At 37.9% G+C, this 20,892-nt stretch overlaps 1 protein-coding gene across 6 annotated transcripts in view; it reads left to right on the top strand.

Annotated features, from left to right (window-relative positions):
* RABGAP1 (RAB GTPase activating protein 1) overlaps positions 1–20,892 on the top strand; it is a 177,811-nt gene that overhangs the window by 121,699 nt on the left and 35,220 nt on the right. For 4 of the 6 annotated variants that reach the window (XM_054502511.2, XM_054502510.2, XM_054502508.2 and 1 more), the window contains 4 exons: positions 10,147–10,260; positions 15,109–15,183; positions 18,326–18,451; positions 19,058–19,201. In XM_054502511.2, coding sequence (XP_054358486.1) covers positions 10,147–10,260; positions 15,109–15,183; positions 18,326–18,451; positions 19,058–19,201 — 459 coding nt within the window. Of the gene's footprint in view, positions 1–10,146; positions 10,261–15,108; positions 15,184–16,188; positions 18,218–18,325; positions 18,452–19,057; positions 19,202–20,892 lie in introns of those variants that run through there. The other 2 variants (XM_063649920.1, XM_054502513.2) reach the window with 2 other exon arrangements.

The raw sequence follows: 20,892 nt of genomic DNA on the forward strand, positions 1-20,892 counted from the left end.
TAACCAAAAATTGTTACTTTATTCCTGTGAAGTATATTGTAAAGATAGGACATGGTATAATGTATTGGAGTGGGTTTTGGTGGTGTTTTTGTTTTATTCTGTTTTCTTAAATATTACATGATGGCATTTAATAAAGCATCTGTAACATTCTGGATTAATCTTAAGAAGAACTAACTTTTTCTTTGGGCAACAAGCTACTTTGGAAATAATAATTTTCCCTATGCTGGTTATTTCTCATGGCAGCCTTCCACTGCATTTTCTTTGTTTGGGTACTTTCTTTTCTTCCTGCCATTCTTAGCTTTCTATTTTTCAACTTGTGTTTACAAAAGGGTGTGTATTCAAAGGGTTTCCTGCAGTTCCCAGTACCTTGTTAATCCTGAGAAATTACCCAGTGAGCCAATTCTCACAGTAAGGTATAAAAATAGTCATCCAGAAAGATTACAGAATGTGGTACCACTGTGGTTTTAACTAATGGAAGACTTTTAAAACCAAGACAGGGAGAAGAAAACAGCACAAATGTTACTCTTTCCTTAGATTTTTATCTGCACAATCTATTTTAGGAGAGCCTTCAAATTTAAGAAAGTAATAGAGCTTCACCACTGCTTTATTGGATACACTCAAAGATCATCATAACTGGGGACAAGAAAGAAATCACCTGCAAATAAATCACAAGAACAGAGCCTACCTGTGATTACTATTGAGCATATATCCACAATGTTCATTTAACCAATTTTATTCCACAAATTTAGTCCAGCATTTTATTGAGTGCTTTAATAAGTTCTGGTGTGTGAAGTTGGGTGGCTTAACTTCTCTAAGTCTGAATTTCCATATTATAGAATAAGGAGGTAATTAACCTTTTTTATTTTAATAAACCTTATTTTTAAGAACAGTTTTAGATTTACAGAAATACTGTAAAAATAGTACAAAGAATTCCTATATACTCTGTTATTAACTCTATTATTATTATCTTGTATTATTATGGTACATTTATTATAATTAATAACTCAGTATTGAGATGTTAACTAAATCCCAAACTTTATTTACATTTCTTTAGTTTTTATCTAATATCCTTTTTCTGCTCCAGGATTCCCTCCAGGAGAGTACACTACATTTAGTCCTCCTGTTTCCTTAGGTTCCTGTTGACTGTAACAGTTTCTTAGGCTTGCATTGTTTTTGATGACTGACAGTTTTAAGGAATACTGCTCAGATATTTTGTAGAATATCCCTCAAGTGAAATTTGTCTGATTTTTTTTTTCATGAAGTCATGAATTTTGAGGAGGAAGAATACAGAGGTAAAGTGCCATTTTTATGACATTAAGGGTACATGCTGTCAGCATGACATCACTGTTGACCTCAGTCATCTGGCCAAGGTGATCTTTGTCAGTTTTCTCCACCATAAATTTTCTTTTCTCCACCGTGTCATACTGTACTGTACTCTTCTGAAGGAAGTCACTGTGCACAGCCCATACTTAAGGAGTGGGGAGTTTTGCTCCCCTTCCTTGAAGGTGAGGTATCTACATAAATTATTTGGGATTCTTTTGCATGGAGGATTTGTCTCTTCTCCTCCATTTATTTATTCAATCATTCATTTATGTAAGTATGGACTCCTGGATATTTCTTTTATTGATTGATTGACTGGAAATAGGGTCTTGTTCTGTCACAGAGGCTGGAATGCAATGGCACGATCACAGCTCACTGCAGCTTTGACCCCCCAGGCTCAAGCAATCCTCCCACCTCAGCCTCCTGAGTAGCTGGGACTACAAGTGCTGCCATGCCTGGTTAATTTTTTTGTGTTTTTTGTTTGCTTGTTTTGTTGAGGTTTTATTTATTTATTTATTTTTATAGAGACGGCATGTCACCGTGTTGCCCAGGCTGGTCTTGAACTCCTTGGTTCACGCAGTCCTCCTGCCTTGGCCTCCTAAAGTGCTGGGATTACAGGTGTGAGCCATCATGCCTAGCCAGATATTTTTTCTTCTTCTTTTTTTTTTTTTTTTTTGAGATGGAGTTTTGCTCTTGTTGCCCAGGCTGGAGTGCAGTGGTACGATCTTGGCTCACTGCAACTTGTGCCTCCTAGGTTCAAGTGATTCTCCTGCCTCAGCTTCCTGAGTAGCTGGGATTACAGGCTCCCGCCATCACGCCTAGCTAATTTTTGTATTTTTAGTAGAGACAGGGTTTCGCCATGTTGGCCAGGCTGGTCTCAAACTCCTGACCTCAGGTGATCCGACCACCTTGGCCTCCCAGAGTGCTGGGATTACAGGCGTGAGCCACCGTGCCTGGCCATTTATTTTATACTTATATAACCCAGTTTATTTTGTTGCTCAAATTGCTCCAGCTTTGACCATCGGGAACTCTTTCACTTGGCTCCCGTGTCCCTTTGGCATACCCCTATCAATGTAGGTTTGTTTTCTTTGTGGTGGGGGTGAAGGGAGACAATTTCCTATTTTTGGCCAATACAAGATGTTCCAGGCTATCTGCCCTGGTCCTAGAATCAGCCATTTCTCCAAGGAGGGTTGGTTCCTTTTGTTAGTAAATGGTATTAGATACCAAAATATAGATGCTAGGTGTGCTCCTTGCTACTGGATGTTATTGCTTCTAGGCCCTCTCAACTGATAGAGCAAGCAAATGTATGTATGGTAATACCTTTTTAAATGTTGACAGCAAATCATGTATTGCAGTTAGAATACGATCGAGTCAATAAACTTTGTGTGCAATTTTTTGCAACTTTAGATTCAATTCTTATAGACTAGAAGGAGCATAGGACAAGTATACAAATGACTATTCAAAAACAGTAATTGCTGTAAGAGTGGTATCAATGTGGTTTGTAAGTTGGTACAACTTTTCTGGAGGACAAATTGGCAAGGCCACTCAAAATCCAAAAACAAGGATTATGCTGTTTCTTTAGGGAAATTGAGTGATTGTGGAAGCTGTCTTTTCTCCCTTAAGAATCACTGCTCTACTTTACAGCCTTGTTTATAGCAAAGGGGGTAGAATAGCTGCACATCCCAAAGCTGGAGATTTGGGCAGAGTAAATTATGGTATAACCATATGACAGGTTACTGTGCATTAAAAATACTAAGGTAGGATAATGGCCAAATAATATGAAAAGATACAATATTTTGTAGTTAGCAAAAACAAATTTTCTAAAATCTAAACTCATTTTATAAAAATAAATGGTTATAACCTAAAAAGTTTGGCATATGCCAACCAAATATTAGCCATAGTTATATCTGAATGGTAAAATTCTTCTTTTTCCTTCCAGTATTGTTACAAAAAAGCAAAACAATTTTATTAAAATTAGAAAACAAAAAGGTTTTATTATACTAAGAAAGCCAAAAGTTAGATTTTTTTTTTCCTTTTAAAATGCAGTAAGGTATATCATTAATTTTAGGTTATGTTTGGGAAAGAGATTTGGATTTTAGCATGAGGCGTTAATTCTCAGTATTTGTTTAGTGAATAAATTTAAGAAGTGCTGATATTTTACAGTATAGTTTTAAATAGAATTACTTCCAACAATGCCCAAATTCTGCCATGCCAGTCACCTCTTTTTCTCTTGAAGTTTTCAAAGAAATATAAACACAAGGAAGAGTGACAAGTGGAAAACAAGGTTTAATTTGTTAACTGGGAGCCACCAGCAGCACATTGGACTTGAATATATGTCTGGGTTTAAAGGCCTTTCTCTTCCTAATGCTCCAGTCTTCCCCCAGCGTGCCCCAGATACTCAGGATATTGCAGCATGCATTTGAGAGAGAACAAAATGTCCTCGGTGCCTTCTTCAGCAGTGACCCTACTTACTACATGGTTCAAGTGGTATTCTGAAATCAGATTAGTGTTCACTCTACTTGTGAAGTGGTTAGTATGAAGGAGGAGGCATGGACCTCCTCCTGTATACATAGTGATAATGACTCATAAAAGTTTATGACCAGCAAAATGATCTGATTGGTCCATGCATTTCAGAAATCAGACACGGTTGTGCCGGTAGAAGTAAAGAGATAAAGGAAGATCAGTGTTATGGTCTGAATGTTTACGTCCTCCCAAAATTCATATGTTAAAACCTAACCAGGGCTAGGCAAGGTGGCTCACGCCTGTAATCCCAGCACTTTGGGAGGCCGAGGCAGGTGGATCACGAGGTCAGGAGATCGAGACCATCCTGGCTAACACAGTGAAACCCCGTCTCTACTAAATAATTTAAAAAATAAGCCAGGCGTGGTGGCAGGCACCTGTAGTTCTAGCTACTCGGGAGGCTGAGGCAGGAGAATGGCGTGAACCCAGGAGGCGGAGGTTGCAGTGAGGCGAGATTGCACCACTGCACTCCAGCCTGGGTGACAGAGCGATACTCCATCTCAAAATAAATAAATAAATAAAAATTAAAAAACAAAAACAAAACCTAATCAGTAATGTGCTGCTGTTAGGAGATGGGGCCTTTGGGAGGTGATTAGGTCATGAGGGCAAAGTCCTTATGCATGGGATTTGTGCTCTTATAAAGAAGAGACCTAGAGAGCTGCCCTGCCCCATATGAGAACACAGCGAGCACATGCCACCTGTGAGCTGCAAAGCGAGCCTTCACCAAACAGTGAATTTTCCAGCCTCTTGATCTTGGAATTTCCTGCCTCCCGAACTGTAAAAACAATTCCTGTTGTTTATAAGCCACCCAGTTTGTAGTATTTTGTTAGAGTAGCCCGAAGCGACTAAGACAACCATTTAGGCTGTTATATTAGTTTTGGTAAGATGAAGCGTGGGTCTGCCTTTGGGTGATGCAATAGAAGTGGAAAGGAAGAGACAGAATCCAGACTCTGCACAGAGATCTCCAGATCAGTGATCATTCATGGTAGCTAGAATCAGAAACAAGGTGGTAAAACCTGCTGCCATTCACAAGAATAGAGAAGTGTTGAGAAACGTTGGTGGAGGGAGGTGGGGAATGTGAGATTACAGTTTTTGAGTGTAGTATAATTTACATACAATAAACATACACCTTATGTGTTCATTTTGATGAGTTTTGACAATTTCTTATATTTGTGTAAACAATCAAAGAAAATGTAAACATTTCTATCATCTCAGAAAGTTCCCTTATGCCCCTTTTCAGTTGATTTCCCTCCCACCCTCAGGTAACCATTTCGGTTTCTGTCACCATGGGCTTTTGCTCAACATAATGTTTTTGAGATTCATTTGTGTTGTTTCATGTATTAGAGGTTCATTTGTATTGCTGGGTAGTATTCCATTAGATGGACATACCATAATTTATCACTTTTTCTGTAGATGGACATTTGAGGTTTCTAGTTGGGCTATTACACATGAGGCTATTAGGAATGGAATTGCTGGGTCATGGTAGTTAGATATATATTTAACTTTATGGGAAACTGCCATGTTCTTTACCAAAGTGGTTATATCATTTACACACACATTAGCAACCATTGAGAGTTCCAGTAATTTCATATTCTCACCAACATTTGGTATTTTTATTTTAGCCAGTCTCGTGTGTCAGTTTATGTGTTTATAATTTGTGAGCTGTATATACTGTTTATTTTGCTGCTTGAAATGTCAAGGACCGTATACCACTACAATTACAGGGTTTTATTTAAACGTTTACTACACTGCATATACAGGAATATACAGACTTTTGCAAAATGCAGCAAACATTTTTAACATTTGTTATTATGTGAAAAAAGTACAAAAGTGTTCAAAGAGATACACATTTCAAGTTGTAGCAGGTTGTGACAGAGTTTCTGAGGGCAAAGCATGTATAAAATTAATAACATGTTAGTATATTTAAAATCATAACAAAAATCTTCTCTCTGGTCATGCTGACCATAACAAATTACTGCGTTGTAGTATACTTATAACAAGGGTTAACAGATTACCACCTCAGGGCCAGGTTCAGTTTGCCTCTCACTTTTGTTTATTCATTTTTGTTGTTGTTGTTGTTGTTGTTATTGTTGTATAAGACAGGCTCTCTCTCTTACTGCCCAGGCTGGAGCACAGTGGCACAGTCTCAGCTCACTGCAACCTCTACCTCCTGGGCTCAAGGGATCCTCCTGCTTCAGCCTCCCGAATAGCTAAGACAGGTGTATGCCAGCACGCCTGGCTAATGTTTGTATTTTTGTAGAGATGAGATTTTGCCATGTTGCCCAGGCTGGTCTCAATTTCCTGGGCTCAAGTGGTTTACTCGCCTCGGCCTCCCAAAGTGCTAGGATTACAGGCATGAGCTATTGCGCCTGGCGTGCTCTTGCTTTTATAAATAAAGTTTTGTTAGGACACAGCAGTGCTTGTTTATTCACATATTGTCTATGGCTGCTCTACAAGGAAAGAGTTGAATAACTGCAGCACTGAATGGCTTGCAAAGCCAAAAGTTTTTACCTGACCCTTTATAGAAAAAGTTTGCAAGATGGCAATAGTGCATAATCCTATTGCATTTTTGTTTTCTTCTGGAGATTAAAGGTGTTTTTCTTGGGATAAATGAATTAGCCAAAACACAAAACCAGTTAATAAAAAAAAAAAAAAAACAACCCACCTCTCTTATAACAGCAGTAATTTTCAGAACGTAACTACTGACAATACTTTTGCCATTCATTCCGTGTTCTTTTAAAGTCACCATCTGTGCACTGTTGCCATAAGTACATTTATAAAAACTTGTCTGTTAAGCCATTTTACTAACTACAGCCTCCTTGAGAGGATGTATTTGGTTCACTTGATCAGTTTGGCCATGAATAGTGTTATATGTGTTGCTTTGGCAGGCTCTCTACATCAGTTACATTTATGTTTAACTCCTTAGAAATAAAAGGAATGCAGCCAGGTGTGGTGGCTCACACCTGTAATCCCAACACTTTGGGAGGCCAAGGCAGGCGCATCACCTGAGGTCAGGAGTTCAAAACCAGCCTGACCAACGTGGAGAAAACCCATCTTTACTAAAAATACAAAAATTAGCCGGGCATGGTGGCGCATGCCTATAACCCCAGCTACTCAGGAGGCTGAGGCAGGAGAATTGCTTGAATCGAGGAGACGGAGGTTGTGGTGAACCAAGATTGCTCCATTGCACTCCAGCCTGGGCAACAAGAGCGAAACAAGAAAGAAAAGGAATATATATTGTTGTATAAAGCTTAATTTTATAAGCACTTGCTTTGACTATTTTGAAAAGCTCTTTGCTTTTTTTCTCTTAGGGGATCATCCATAATGTTGCTGTGTTGTATTTCAGAACCTTTTCAAATTTAATGTCATTCTGATAGGAACTTACTAAACTCATCATTAGAATTTCTGCATCACTTTTGCATGATGTGGCCTCCAGCAAGTCAAATGAATTTATTCCAAGTTCTTCAGCATATTTCCTAAGGCCAAATATTTTAAGCAAATGATTCACATGGAACTCCTCAATTTATTATCATTCTTGAAGGCATCAAAAATTGAGTGTGAATTTTCAAATTGCCTTTCTCTTAAGGGCATTTTGTCCCTTCATTCTCTGATAATTCCATGATTAATGGATATGGGATGGCAAATTGACAAGGACTGTCCCAGTTATAGAGAGTATTTTCAGTTTTTTGTTATTTTTTACGTCCTGTGTACAGTTGCATTTCTAAATCTCGTCTCCTCTCTCTCTCTCTTTTTTTTAATTGAGACAGGTCTCGCTGTGTTGCCCAGGCTGGAGTGCAGTGCCACGATGTTGGCTCACTACAGCCTCTGCCTCACGGGCTCAAGCGATTCTCACGCCTCAGCCTTCCAAGTAGCTGGGATTACAGGCACCTGCCACCATGCCTGGCTAGTTTTTGTATTTGTAGTCAGAGACAGGATTTCACCATGTTGCCAGGCTGGTCTCAAACTCCTGGCCTGAAGTGATCCACCTGTCTTAGCCTCTGAAAGTGCTGGGATTGCAGGCGTGAGCCACCATGCCCAGCCCAAATCTCATATCTCTAATAACTGTATCCTTTTTCAGGTTGTCATCTCTGTCATCAGTGTGATATGATTGATGTAACTGATGTAAAATATTTTGAAGGTTTCCATATTCCTCTCCATTCTCAATTTAATTTCCTAACCTTCATAGTTGTCTTAAACCACAGTGTATCGTTCTTAGCATTTTTTAGAGCTTCTGTTGTTGTTTTATAGAATTCCTAAATTCATCTGATTCTCTCTGGATTGTTTCCAGTTTTGGCTGTTAGGAATAAAGCTGCTGTAAACATTTGAGTTTAAGTCTTTTCATGCATTTATATTTTCAGTTCTCTTTGGTAAATACCTAGGAATGGAATCACTGCGTTGTATGGTAATTATGTGTTTACTATCGTAAGAAACCGCCAAACTGTTTCCAAAGTGTTCGTACGATTTTGCATTGTATAGGAGTTCCAGTTGTTTCTTATCCTTTGCCAACACTTCTTAATTTTAGCATTTTGTAGATATGTAGTGGAATCTCATTGTGGTTTTAATTTGCACTGCCCTGAGGACTAGTAATGTTGACATCTTTTCAAGTGCTTATTTGCCATATGTTATATCTTCCTTAATGAAACACCTCAATCATTTACACACTCCCACTTTTTAAAAAATTAATTGTCTTTCTCATTAATTTAGAGAGTTATATATTCTGGATACAACTCCAACTTTATTATCAGATATGTTTGGTAGGTATTGTGTCCTGGCCTATGACTTACCTTTTCATATTTTAAACAGTTTTTTGAATAGTAAGATTTTTAAATTTTGATGAAGTGTCCAGCTTGTCATTTATTTATGATTCATGTCTCATAGGGACCCCTCTTCTAACTCTTCAGCTCTCTGTTCAGCATATTCCTCACTAGCACTCTACCCTACAATTCTAGCTACCTTGCCCGCCCCAAAATCTGTGTGCGTGCTCTCTCACTTGCTCTCACTCTCTCTGTCTCGCTCACTCTTCGCTCTCTCACTTTCTCACTCTCGCTCTCGCTTGCTCTCCCTCTCTCTCCCACTTTCTCAACTTTTGGAGATACCTTCAACGCAGAGCTCTAATTCAGTCTGGAAGCTGCCACCATGTAATTAGCTGCTGTAGTCATAGATCTCCCTTGGATTTTTTCCTTTTGTTGAAGAGCACCACAGTCCTGAGCTGCCATTAACTGTTAAGACTATGTTAATAACTAGAAGTAACATGCCACTAAAGCTCTTTGAAAAGCAATTTGGCGACATCCTTGAAGGTATAAATAGTTTACTGTTTAAGAAAGAGCATAGGCTTTAAAATTAGTTCAGATCCCACAACTATAAAATATTCATGGCCTTCGGAACATGATTACCCAAAAGGCTAGAGAAATTATTGGACAAGAGAAGAACATCACTTGCATTTTTCATCTTAAAACAGAGGTATCATGTTCTTTGGTAGTATGCTGATTATAATGTATTCTTACCAAGGGGAATCAACTCTATTGTCTTAGCTATGAAGACACTGCATTGTTAAAGTAGAAGGTCATGTTTCTGTGTTCCAGTTCTTCACTGTGTCAGCAAATGAAATTTAACAAGGGGAGAATATTAGAAATAGCTGGGTGCTTGGTGTATTTTACAAAGGTTTGTTGACATTATTGACATTTGTTCCGTTTTAGTTAACTCATTATAGAAGAGGAAACAGTTTTTATCCATTGGAAAAAGCAAAGGATATTTTCCCATAGCCTGTTTGAATCCCTTGGCATTTGGTGGTCTTGTTCATACTGAGTAGATTGCTTTGTGCATTCTTATGCCATTTGCCTCTAGGACAAACCCCAATTAAGTAACTACTCTTTTCCATTTGAAAACTGGTATATGGGCTTCATTCCAAAGCATCAATTAAAGCAGCAGTTTTTCTACTGGGAGCACTTAGCCTCCTCCTTTTGCGATTAGTTTGAGTATTTTCCTATGGGAAATCCATTCTTAATAGCACATTTTCCATCTTACAATAGAAGGGTCACCAGCTGCAGTTCTTTGCAGTAAGGATGGAGTATAATATGGAAGTGTATAGAGTGAAATGGGTTGCTTTTCTTCAATCTTTTTTCCCCCGTTACATTTGCTTTTGCTTGAGTGGTTGGTCCCTGAAGAGGCAGTAACTATGGGCATGCATATGTGTATGTATGTCCCTGCAACATTTAAAGTGTGTAAATGAGAAGACCTTGCCTAAACCTGAATAAGAGTTTACATGATTAACCTAACTAAACCCTCTCTTTCCTTATGTTTCCGTAGGAGTCTCCCCAGGACAGTGCTATCACCCGGGATATTAACCGAACATTCCCAGCCCATGACTACTTTAAGGACACAGGAGGAGATGGACAAGATTCCTTATATAAAATATGCAAGGTATTTCATGTCCAAAAAAAAAAAAGACTCGATTCTGAGTGGTGGTTCTGCCACCACTACATAAGAAAAAACTACAAAGTGTAATTTGTATTTGATGTTCAAGAATTCAAAAAAGAGAAAAGACATTGCAAAGTCAAAGGTGAGAACACAATTTTAGACTCATTAAAGAGTAGAAAATAATAAGAAATAAAATGGTAGGGTTTCCTTTCGCCTTCTCATCAGTATTTTTAGATGACAGTTCCCTGGCTCCACATTTAGACTTTCAAAATTTGTTTTTATGTTAAAAACCTCTGAGCCCTGTGACATTGCAGACTCCTTTTCAGTATTCACTTTATAAGTGATGAACTTGGCACCTACGGTACCGTCTCACAGTGGGAAGTGTCATTGCCCATCCAGGTGTACTTATAGCACTGCAGCATAGTAAATGATTGGAGATTCTGATTTCTCTCAAAAGGTCTGTACCCAAACACTAAAGGAAGTGATAGCCTGTTCAATTTCCGTATTCCATTTTCAAACAGATTTGGCACATTAGAGCTATTGGGTTATAAAAGGAGGAGGTGTGACCGGAGTTTTTCAGTCTTCATCTGTCCTCAGAATTAGTCTTTAGTCTTTTCCTCCCAAAAGTAATCAAGTACTTATTTAGCATCTCCTTTGTAGTAAGTACAGGTAAGGCATGAGACATGTCCCTAATGCTATATGATAACTGGTTTTAGGACAGATTAGCAGTAAAGGATACGCTCACCAATGAAAAATTCAATGATTTAAACTACAAGGACAGTTGAGTTTAGAGAAATATTTTTTAGATTTAACTTTTACATAGCATACATAAAGCTACGATTTCTGTGGTAATCTTCCTCTCTGATCATCCTTTTTTAGCCCCTTCTCAGTTTTATTTCCTGCTTAAGCAGTGATCCCTGCCATCTCTCACTTTACTACAGAATTTCCTAGAAAGAAACGCTGTGTCCACTGCCTCTGGTCCCTCATCACATACTTTTGACTCCACTATATTATAGTTCCTATTTCGTGGTGCTCTTCCTTGTAGAGCTTTCTGCTCTTGAGCATAAGACATGTCACTCTCTTGGGTGTGGGCTCACTCTCATGCCTTCACTGACTTCATCATTTTATCTCACACTACCTGCCCCTAAACCAGAGGCCTTCCTCTGCATGCTCAGTTGGGTAGTTTCGCTAGCTCTACACCATCTCCCTGGGTGATCCCTTCCACCCCCAAAGCTTCAGCTATCATCACTGTACAGATGTTCACAAATCTACATTAACTCAAGGTCTAAATTTCCAGCAGACAATTAGTCTCCATGTAAAAGTCTGTCAATTATATCAAACAGAATGGGTTTAAAAATACAGTTCATTTTAAAACATGGTTTATTATGAAAAATTTCAAACATAAACATTAATTAGTATAATGATTAGTCTAACTGGTAAGTATAGTTAATATCCCCCACACTAATTGATTATTTATCAATGTATTGGCACAGTTGCTTCATCTTTTTTTTCCTTTTTCCTGAAGTACTTTAAAACAAATCTTAGACATCATGATCCTAATTTTTTAATACTACATCTCTAAAAATTAAGTTTATCCATCTTTACCAATTAATTAGTCTCCATATTCAAATATCCTTAATACGGCTAGTTAGAATCAAGAGCCAACAAGACCCACATTACATTAAGTTGTTGTATCTTTTTAAATTAAACATAGTCCTCCTTTTCTCCCATACCATTGTCCTGCTGCAGACAATTTCTGTTGGTTTTCAGTCCTGTCTTTGTCTAGGTTGAGTTAGATATGACTGATGTCTTTCTTAGCTTCATGCTGTCTTCTCACTGCCCTGGTACAGGCCAGTATCTTACGTTGCTGGAAGTTTTACAAAAGCTGCTCTGCCTTTGGGTTCTAGCCTGTTTATTCTTTGTTCCTTGCCTAACGCAGAATTAGATCATTTCAGTGGCCTCCACAGAAACCTTTATAACTGCTACTTTATAACCCATGGAATTAAATGAAAAGTCCTAGTTCATTTCCCTGGATTCCTTAGCTTAGTGTTGAAGATACTTTGTATTATATCCTGACTTAGCCCTTATTGCTGCTTCTCCAATTATTGGATGCATTAACTACATTGAACTTCTCACTGTGCTCTGGTTGATTCACTTGTCTAACTTCCCCACTGAACTGCGATGTCTTCAAGGGCAGGGATCATTTCTTAGTTATGGTAGCATCTGTAGCACTTGGCACAGTGCTTGGTCTATAGTAGGTGTTCATTAAATGTTGATGAATTAGTGAAATGTCTTTTCTTCCCCCAGATTTCATTACAGCCAACATGAAACTTATACTCCAAACATTTTCCAAATGTATCATATAATTTCACATGTATATGATTCCTTTATCTTCCATCAGCCTGAAAAATATGCTCCCCTCCATTTTCTACCTATAGAAATTCAGTACAGTTTCATCCTATTATTAATACATAATTGGTGAAGCTCTGTGCTGAGCATGTTAAATGAGAGGACTAAATGAGAAGAATACATCAACTCTGTGTTATTAATACTAGGCTTATTCTCATATTACAAATAAAGTAAGTTACATGCTCAAGATTCATATCTAGGCTGGGCACGGTGGCTTACGCCTGCAATCCCAGGACTTTGGGAAGCCAGGGTGGGTGGATCACCTGAGGTCAGGAGTTTGAGACCAGCCTGGCCAACATGATGAAACCCCATCTCTACTAAAAATACAAAAATTAGCTGGGCGTGGTGGTGGGCATATGTAATCCGAGCTACCTGGGAGGCTGAGGCAGGAGAATTGCTTGAACCCGAGAGGCGGAGATTGCAGTGAGCTGAGATTGCGCCACTGCATTCCACCTCGGGTGACAGAGCGAGACTCCATCTCAAAAAAAAAAGAAAAGATCCATATCTAGACATTGGGAGTTGTGGGATTTTAGCCCAACTCTGACTAACTCTAAAGCCTCTGTTCTTTTGTAACTGATAAAACTGTTAATGGATATCTTCAAAGACATTGCCTGTTTTCCAGAGAGCTGTGTTAGCATATATTACTACTCATTTTTAACACAGTATTAATACTGGTAATAACATTTGTTAATTGTTATTAATTTGATAGGAAAGTGGTGCCTCATTGTATTATAAACTGATCATTTCTAAAGCCCTCTTTGCATGTCTTGTCTCTGGAAAAGTATGTATGTTTCTCATCCCGTAGCCTTCTTGTCAGATAAACTGTGATGAAATGGGTGTGGTATAATAAGATTACATTGAATTCTATGAAAATTTATGAATGCATGATCATAATATATGTATTTTTAAAAGCTATAGTTTTCACCAAAGCTAGTGATAAAACTTGGTTGCATATTAACTTGACTAGCATCTAATAAGTATTGGCACCATATTTTGCTAAGAGTTATATATTCTAAACATACCCAATTCTAAGTTGCTTTCTTGGGACACAGAGGAACCTTGGCACAAAAAAATAAGTGGAAAACAAAGGGAGTTTCACAAGAAATAAATCTGTCAAACAAGGAATAGCATCTTGAAGCTATAGGAATTTCCCTTTCTACCACATTTACGTGAGAACTGCAAATACCAGTCATAAAAACAGAACTCTGAAAAAGAACTAAAAAACCAAAGAGTAAACCATGAAGAAGGTTAGATGTCAATATTCTATTCAAAATAATGTTCAGAGGAGAGGGTAGTAATCATTTGCTGCCAAGAAAAATAAAAATAAGAATTCCAGAGGAACCCACAAATGGTTTCAGAGTAATCTTGCTTATCAGAAAAGTTATTACTGGTATTGTGGAAAGAATTATATTTTGGTGTCTTTGCCAAAAGAGCTTTTCTCAGAAAGAAAAATGAATAACATTAACAGTGTTTAGTGACTGCATGCTGTATATGAGGTGCTGACTAGGTTGAATAGAACATCACCCTGTCCCTCACAAAGCCTACCATCTGGCAAGAAGATGGACATGTAAAATGCAGTGTGGGGCTGGCCTTGGTGGCTCACGCCTGTAATCCTGGCACTTTGAGAGGCTGAGGCAGAAGGATCACTTGAGCTCAGGAGTTTGAGACCAGCCTGGGCAACATAGTGAGACCCTGTCTCTATTTAAAAAAAAAAAAATGCAGTGTGGGCCAGGCGCATTGGCTCACACCTGTAATCCCAGTACTTTGGGAGGCCAAGGCAGGAGGATAGTCTGAGCCTAGGGGTTAGAGACCAGCCTGGGCAACATAGTTGAGATCCCATCTCTATAAAAAATTTTTAAAAATTAGCCAGGCATGTGGGTGCAAGCCTGTGGTCCAAGCTACTCAGGAGGCTGATGGGGCAGGATCCCTTGAGCCCAGGAGGTTGAGGCTGCAGTGAGCCATGATTGTACCACTGCACTCCAGCCTGAGCAACAGAGCAAGACCCTGTCTCTAAAAATAAAATGAAATGCAGTGTGGTAATAATATAATAACAACCATGCACGTATAGCAGGTGCCATAGAGGCAGAGAAGAGAGGAATTCATTCTGGGGGAATTGAAATAAGTTTGGTGCCTGAAGGAAGAGTGCATGTTTCAGGCAGAAAGGGAAAGGACATCCCAAGAAGAGAGAACATCATGCAGAAGTGGTTTTTGCTTAATCTTCCCTACTCCTTCGCCACAGGAAATGGAGTGGTGATTGCTGTATTCATTGTAAAGAAAAAGTTAAGATTGGAGAGAAGTATTGACACCACTTATTGTCTGTCAAAATGCTGTCCCAGTGTGGGTAGCATCTTCCAGGGTTCTGTATTCAAGGTCCTATAATGCCACCATGGCCCACAAGTGGCTACATTCATTTACATTTCCTCTGTGTGTTTTATTTTCCAGGCTTATTCTGTGTATGATGAAGAGATTGGTTATTGCCAGGGCCAGTCATTTCTTGCTGCTGTGCTCCTTCTCCATGTGAGTAATTAGGTCTCTGTTATGACTTAACACATGGCCTGCCTCAGCTTATACTAACCTTAGGCTTGAGCATGGTTTTATATTGGGTTTGGACAGACTCTTAAGGCATGAATTTTAACCCCTATAGCTGGAAACTTTTTCCTTAATTAAGTTAATTTTTCCTTAAATTAACTTAATGTCATTGTGGAGGAGATATATGATGAGAATAAACGGCAATGTTGAAAACTAGTACAGGGGTAGACTTCCTTTTTATTAATAGGATGATTGGAGAGACTTTAATGTTGGTTGAACCCTTGGGGACGTTTCATCTTCTCTAAAGTAGCCACTGTCATTAATACTTGTTTTGAGATTTATGTACTGGGGTAGGAGGAAGGCAGAAAAGTTGGTTTTCTTTTAGTACCATTTTATTCATTCATTGGCTTAGCAAACACCTTTGCCCTCCACCTTTTTTATTTTCTTTCAAATCCACAGAAAACTCTAAACAGTGTTAAGGTGAACAGTCTTTATCTAGTTTACCAATTAATATTTTCCACACTGCTTTTTGTTTGTCTCCCTCTGCATCTCTCTTTTTCTCTTTTCTGCATAAACACACATTTTCTTTTTTACTTAAATTTTTTTTTGAAATTATTCTTGAAAGTAAATAACAAACATCAAGACTCCTAAATACTTGATCATATATATGCCTTCTGGGAGCAACAGAATTCTGTATCATAACGTAATACCATGATCACATCCAATAAATTCCACATTGATTCAGTAATGTCTGATACACAATACACATTCAATTTTCTCCCAATTGTCTACTCCATAGAGTCTAGCTTTTTTTCTAATCAAGATCTAATGAAGATTCAAATATTGAATTGTCATTTCTCTTTATTCTTTTAATCTAAATTACTCCTTTGACTTTTTTTGTGTTTCATGCCATTGATAGTTTTGAAAAATTCAGACAAATTGTCATATAAAATGTCCCACATTCTTGATTTGTCTCATTTTCTCATGATTCAGTTTAAAATGCTTGGCAAGAATACCACACAGGTGATGTCAGCAAAGAGTTTTGAGTACCTGTTATGATCTGTACTGTGCTGAAGATCAGAGGTAAATAAGAGACTTGGTCTCAATCCTCATGGATACAGAGCTTGTGAATCCAACTAGCTTTAAGCAAATAATCACACAAGTATATCATTTATTACTTTCAGTGGTGCTATTAAGGTATAATAAAAAGTTTGGTGTAAGATTGTAACAAGAGAGTCTTACTTAGATTAAAAGATTCTCAGGGGACGTGACCTTTAAGGAGCAGCCTGGAAAATGATAAGGGATATCATTTTCTTTTGTACTTTTCTGTGTTAACTTTTCAAAATGTTGTTAAGAAAATAATAGATCTATTTGAAAAGGAAGTAGAGAATAGAGTGTTAATGGGCAAGTGAATGGTACAGTATATAGAAGTCCTAAATTGGGGAAACACTTGATGTATGGGAGGAACTGAAAGGAGGACAGTGTGACTGGAGTATCCTGAGTGATTGGGAGTTGAGGAGAGAGCTAGGGAGAGCTTTGGAGCCCAGGTAAGGAGTCTGAATGTTGCTTTTCTAAGCAACAGGAAGCTCTTCAAGAGTATTAAGCCATTTTATGAAGATTGCAATACAAGTTTGAGTATCCCTTATCTGAAATGCTTGGGACCGGAAGTATTGTGGATTTTGGATTTTGGAATATTTGCATTATACCGGTTGAGCATCCCAAATCCAAAAATCCAAAGTGTTCCAGTGAGCATTTCCTTTTAGCATCATGTCAGTGTTTAAAAAGTTTCAGATTTTGGAGCATTTTGTATTTTCAGATATGGGTTGCCCAACCTGTACAAGTAAAACAAAAACCACTTTGGTTTTTCTTAACTGAACCCAGCTTGTTGCTATTGGTAGTCATGTAAAAATATGATAAAGCTATGACATGAATAAAGAGGTTGAGTTTTTATTTTGTTTTGTTGTTTTAATGAGACTTTATATCTCAAAGTCCCACAAGCCTGGGTGATTTATCTTCGTTCTCACCTTCAGTTCAAGGACATTTATCCCCTTGAAAATGGGTTTTCCAATCAGACCCTGTATGTCTTGTTTTGAACTCTTGCTGCTTGCCGGAGTGTTATAAGTGCTTGTTTAGAGTGAGGGGAGATGGGCTACTTAGCATCAGAATCACCACTGTGGGTTAGGCCACATCTCCTTGCATGTGGCAAAGTGAAGTTGCCTTCCATGACAAAGACTTCAAAGATCTGGGCTTTTGCCCCAGATACTCTTAACTTTCCAGTAGTGATCTGCTATGCTTTTCTCACTTATTACTTAATCTGATTTGCTCTTTAGTTCTGCTTTCTTCTCAGTGATTTCTGTGCTCAGCCCGCCTCCATCATCTTGTTCCACAGAAGCCTGCCCACCTTCTTGACTTTTTTGAAGGCTTGCTATATTCATACCAATCCTTAAATAACATTTCCAGTGCTTCTTTTTTCTCTTTTGAAAATATCTTGCCAAGTTCTCAGGGAAATAATTATCCATAAAACTATGGAAAATGTAGGTATTATTATAAATGTAAATAGAAGTGAAGGAGGCTTTTGTAGTACTTTAAGCATTACTGCAAGCCTTAGAATATGTAAGGTTCTTCTAAAACAAGCTATATTTTTAACAACGAGGAAGAAAAACAATTTTGCTAGAATGAAATAGCAGCTAAGGGAGGAAAAATGGTTAAACAGAGGTCCCAGGATTTGGGAAAGATGACACCTACACTGTATATCAGCCTATTTCTGCTCAGCTCAAATTCTGTCCTTCCTACAAAGTCTGTTTCTGACTGCCTTAGGCAGATACAGGCCTTCCTGTTCTTGTATTATCACTGATGTCTAATTCCTATTACAGTTATTTTAATACTGGCTGTGTGAGAGACTCCTTGAGGACAGGAACCATGCTGACAAAGAGTAGTCATCGTTAACTATTCCTTGTCTGAATGAATAAATGTTTTAAACACAACCTTAGGCCTGAGTTTCTGCATAGCACTAAATTTTCTGGTAAGGCAATAATATAAAGCTGGATTTAATATCCTGAGAAAACTTCTGTATGTTTTGTGATTCCCCACCGCCATCCTCCCTACCCAACAACTTGCCTATCTGTTACAGATGCCTGAAGAACAGGCATTCAGTGTTCTGGTCAAGATCATGTTTGACTATGGGCTCAGGGAACTTTTCAAGCAAAACTTTGAAGATTTGCATTGCAAATTTTACCAGTTGGAGCGCCTCATGCAGGTAAAAAGAGAAACCAGCTTGTGTTTGACAAAAAGAGTACAGGACTAAGGAACACCAAATTGAGGAAATGGTGCCAGGGAGCAGTGGTAATTGCCTTAGCGATCCGTGGCTAAGGATGGGTTTCATTTTTATCCTTTATCACTATGTGATTATGATGCAAAGATTAACAAAGTATTAAACTTTCACACGTCATAGATGTGAGCTGATAAACTCCCAAAAGATCAGATGACTTTGTATGGGTCTTTTCCACAGCTAACTCAGTCAAGAAGTACTCCCCAAGGCTCTGAAGCTGACTGGTTAGGAAACTCATAACAAAAGTGAAACAAACTTTCCCAAATGTTTTATAATTTGGACAGAAAAACAGGCTTTCCAAATACTTGTCACCATTTTGGGGATTCCTCTTTCTTTAGAACTAGTTTGTGGTCTGGAAAAAAGAGTTGAGTGCCAGCTTAATACCAGATGATAAGTGTTCTAAGCACTTTGGAGATTTTTAGAAAAACACAAGTATTTTACTTTTTTGGCCTATTCCTGGTAGATTTATGAGCCTCCTTAGTGGGAATTGGACAGATGCATATGTGCCCAGAACTAATTGGTTTGCTATTTCAGGAATACATTCCTGACCTGTACAACCACTTCCTGGATATAAGCCTTGAAGCGCACATGTATGCCTCCCAGTGGTTTCTTACTCTTTTCACTGCAAAATTCCCTCTCTACATGGTCTTCCATATCATCGACCTGCTTTTATGTGAGGTATGTATCAGAGGCCACAGCACTTTGGCTTTTGTTTGCAGTGTACGTGAGGAGAACAAATTCTGTTTTGAATGTCAGCTCTGTCAAAACAGAATTGGTCTCTTTAGTTATTTTATTTTATTGCTAGGAAATCTAGGTTTAAGTGACTTCCTTGGACTAAAGCTAATGATCATATTTGTTAAAGGTGTACTCTGATATGAAAAGACATACTGAATTAGACATTTGTATTAGTTCATATTAGGTTTGGCTGTATTGAATGAAGAAACCCAAAGTAACAGTGATTTTAAAAAATAGCTTTTTTCTCTCTTGTGAAAAAAAGTCAGAATGTTGGCAGTAGCGTGCCTTCCCTTCACTCTGGCTGTTAGCCGTATGGAGGAGTAGCACACCAGCCATTATATCATATTCAAGCCAGGAGGATTAGAGGATGGGAGAGGGTGCCTCCTCTATTTTCAAAAGAGACTTCCTGGAAGTTCCATCCAGTATTTCCACTTTATGGTCAGAACTTAGTTACATGACCACACCTAGCTGCAAGGGAGACTTTTTAAAAAATAAGCTGAGCAGGAATTTGCTAAAAATTAGAGATTTATTACTAAAGAGAAAATAGATATTAGAGTAAATTACAGTCTTTGCCATGACGTAATTTTGGATTTTGTGTGGTGTGTTTATTTGTTTAAGAAAAACATACTTATAAAAATAATATATGTTTATAGAAAATATAAGTAAAAATAATTTAAAATACTCAAGATCCCACTGTCTGTAGGTTACCTCCTTAAAAGTAGTATCCTTTCAGCCTTTTTTGTGTGTTCATATATGTGTATATATAATTACTATACGGAATAGTATGGTTTTCCATATGGATGGAACATTATATATATTATGGTTCTCTATGTGTATATTTAAAAATATGATTGTTATTTATACTCTTTGGTATCCTCTTTTTAAATTTCATATACTTGAACATACACACCTGTACTATCCTTTTTAATTATGCTATATTCAAAACATACAAAAATTCATAATTTGTATCTACCACTCAGCTTGAAATATTCTAAGAAACAGAAGAAATAAATATTACCAAATATGCCATTTTTCTTAGTTGCTGCCAAGTATCCCATTATTTGGATGTGCTGTACTTTATGTAACCAATTTCTAATCACAAACTTTTACATTGTTTCTAGCTTTTTACTAGTATAAACAACCATCTGTTAAGTAGCTACTAAGGGCCAGGTGGCATGCTAAGTAATTTACATAAACTTTTCAGCTAATTATCTCAGAAAACCCATAGGAGAGTATTAGTTATGGAAACTGAGGCCCAGCAGCTTAAGCAGTTTAACTTGATCAACAGATGTTAGTGCTTTCTCTCCTTTGTTCTTAGCCCCAGGATTTGCAGAATGGAGGGAGCCATGAGCAGATTCAGTTCTGGAATATAGGGCTTATTGACAGAGTGGTTGCTGTGCATGGACTGGGACAGCACAAGATAAAGGAAAAGTTCCCCAGTAGTTATTTCCTGAGAGATCACAACTTTATGACTGATCTTTTGGTTTGGAAGCATGGAATACTTTGGAAAAGCATTTCTTATTATTGAATATGAGAATAGGGCAAGAAAAGCTCTTCTCTCAGAAAAATGGGAAACTAGGTCTTTAAGCAGCTTTTCAATGGCCCTTTAGTTTTTATTTTTCAAGGTAGTTCTG

The sequence above is a fragment of the Pongo pygmaeus genome, chromosome 13, assembly GCF_028885625.2.
Source record: "Pongo pygmaeus isolate AG05252 chromosome 13, NHGRI_mPonPyg2-v2.0_pri, whole genome shotgun sequence".
Taxonomy (NCBI): domain Eukaryota; kingdom Metazoa; phylum Chordata; class Mammalia; order Primates; family Hominidae; genus Pongo; species Pongo pygmaeus.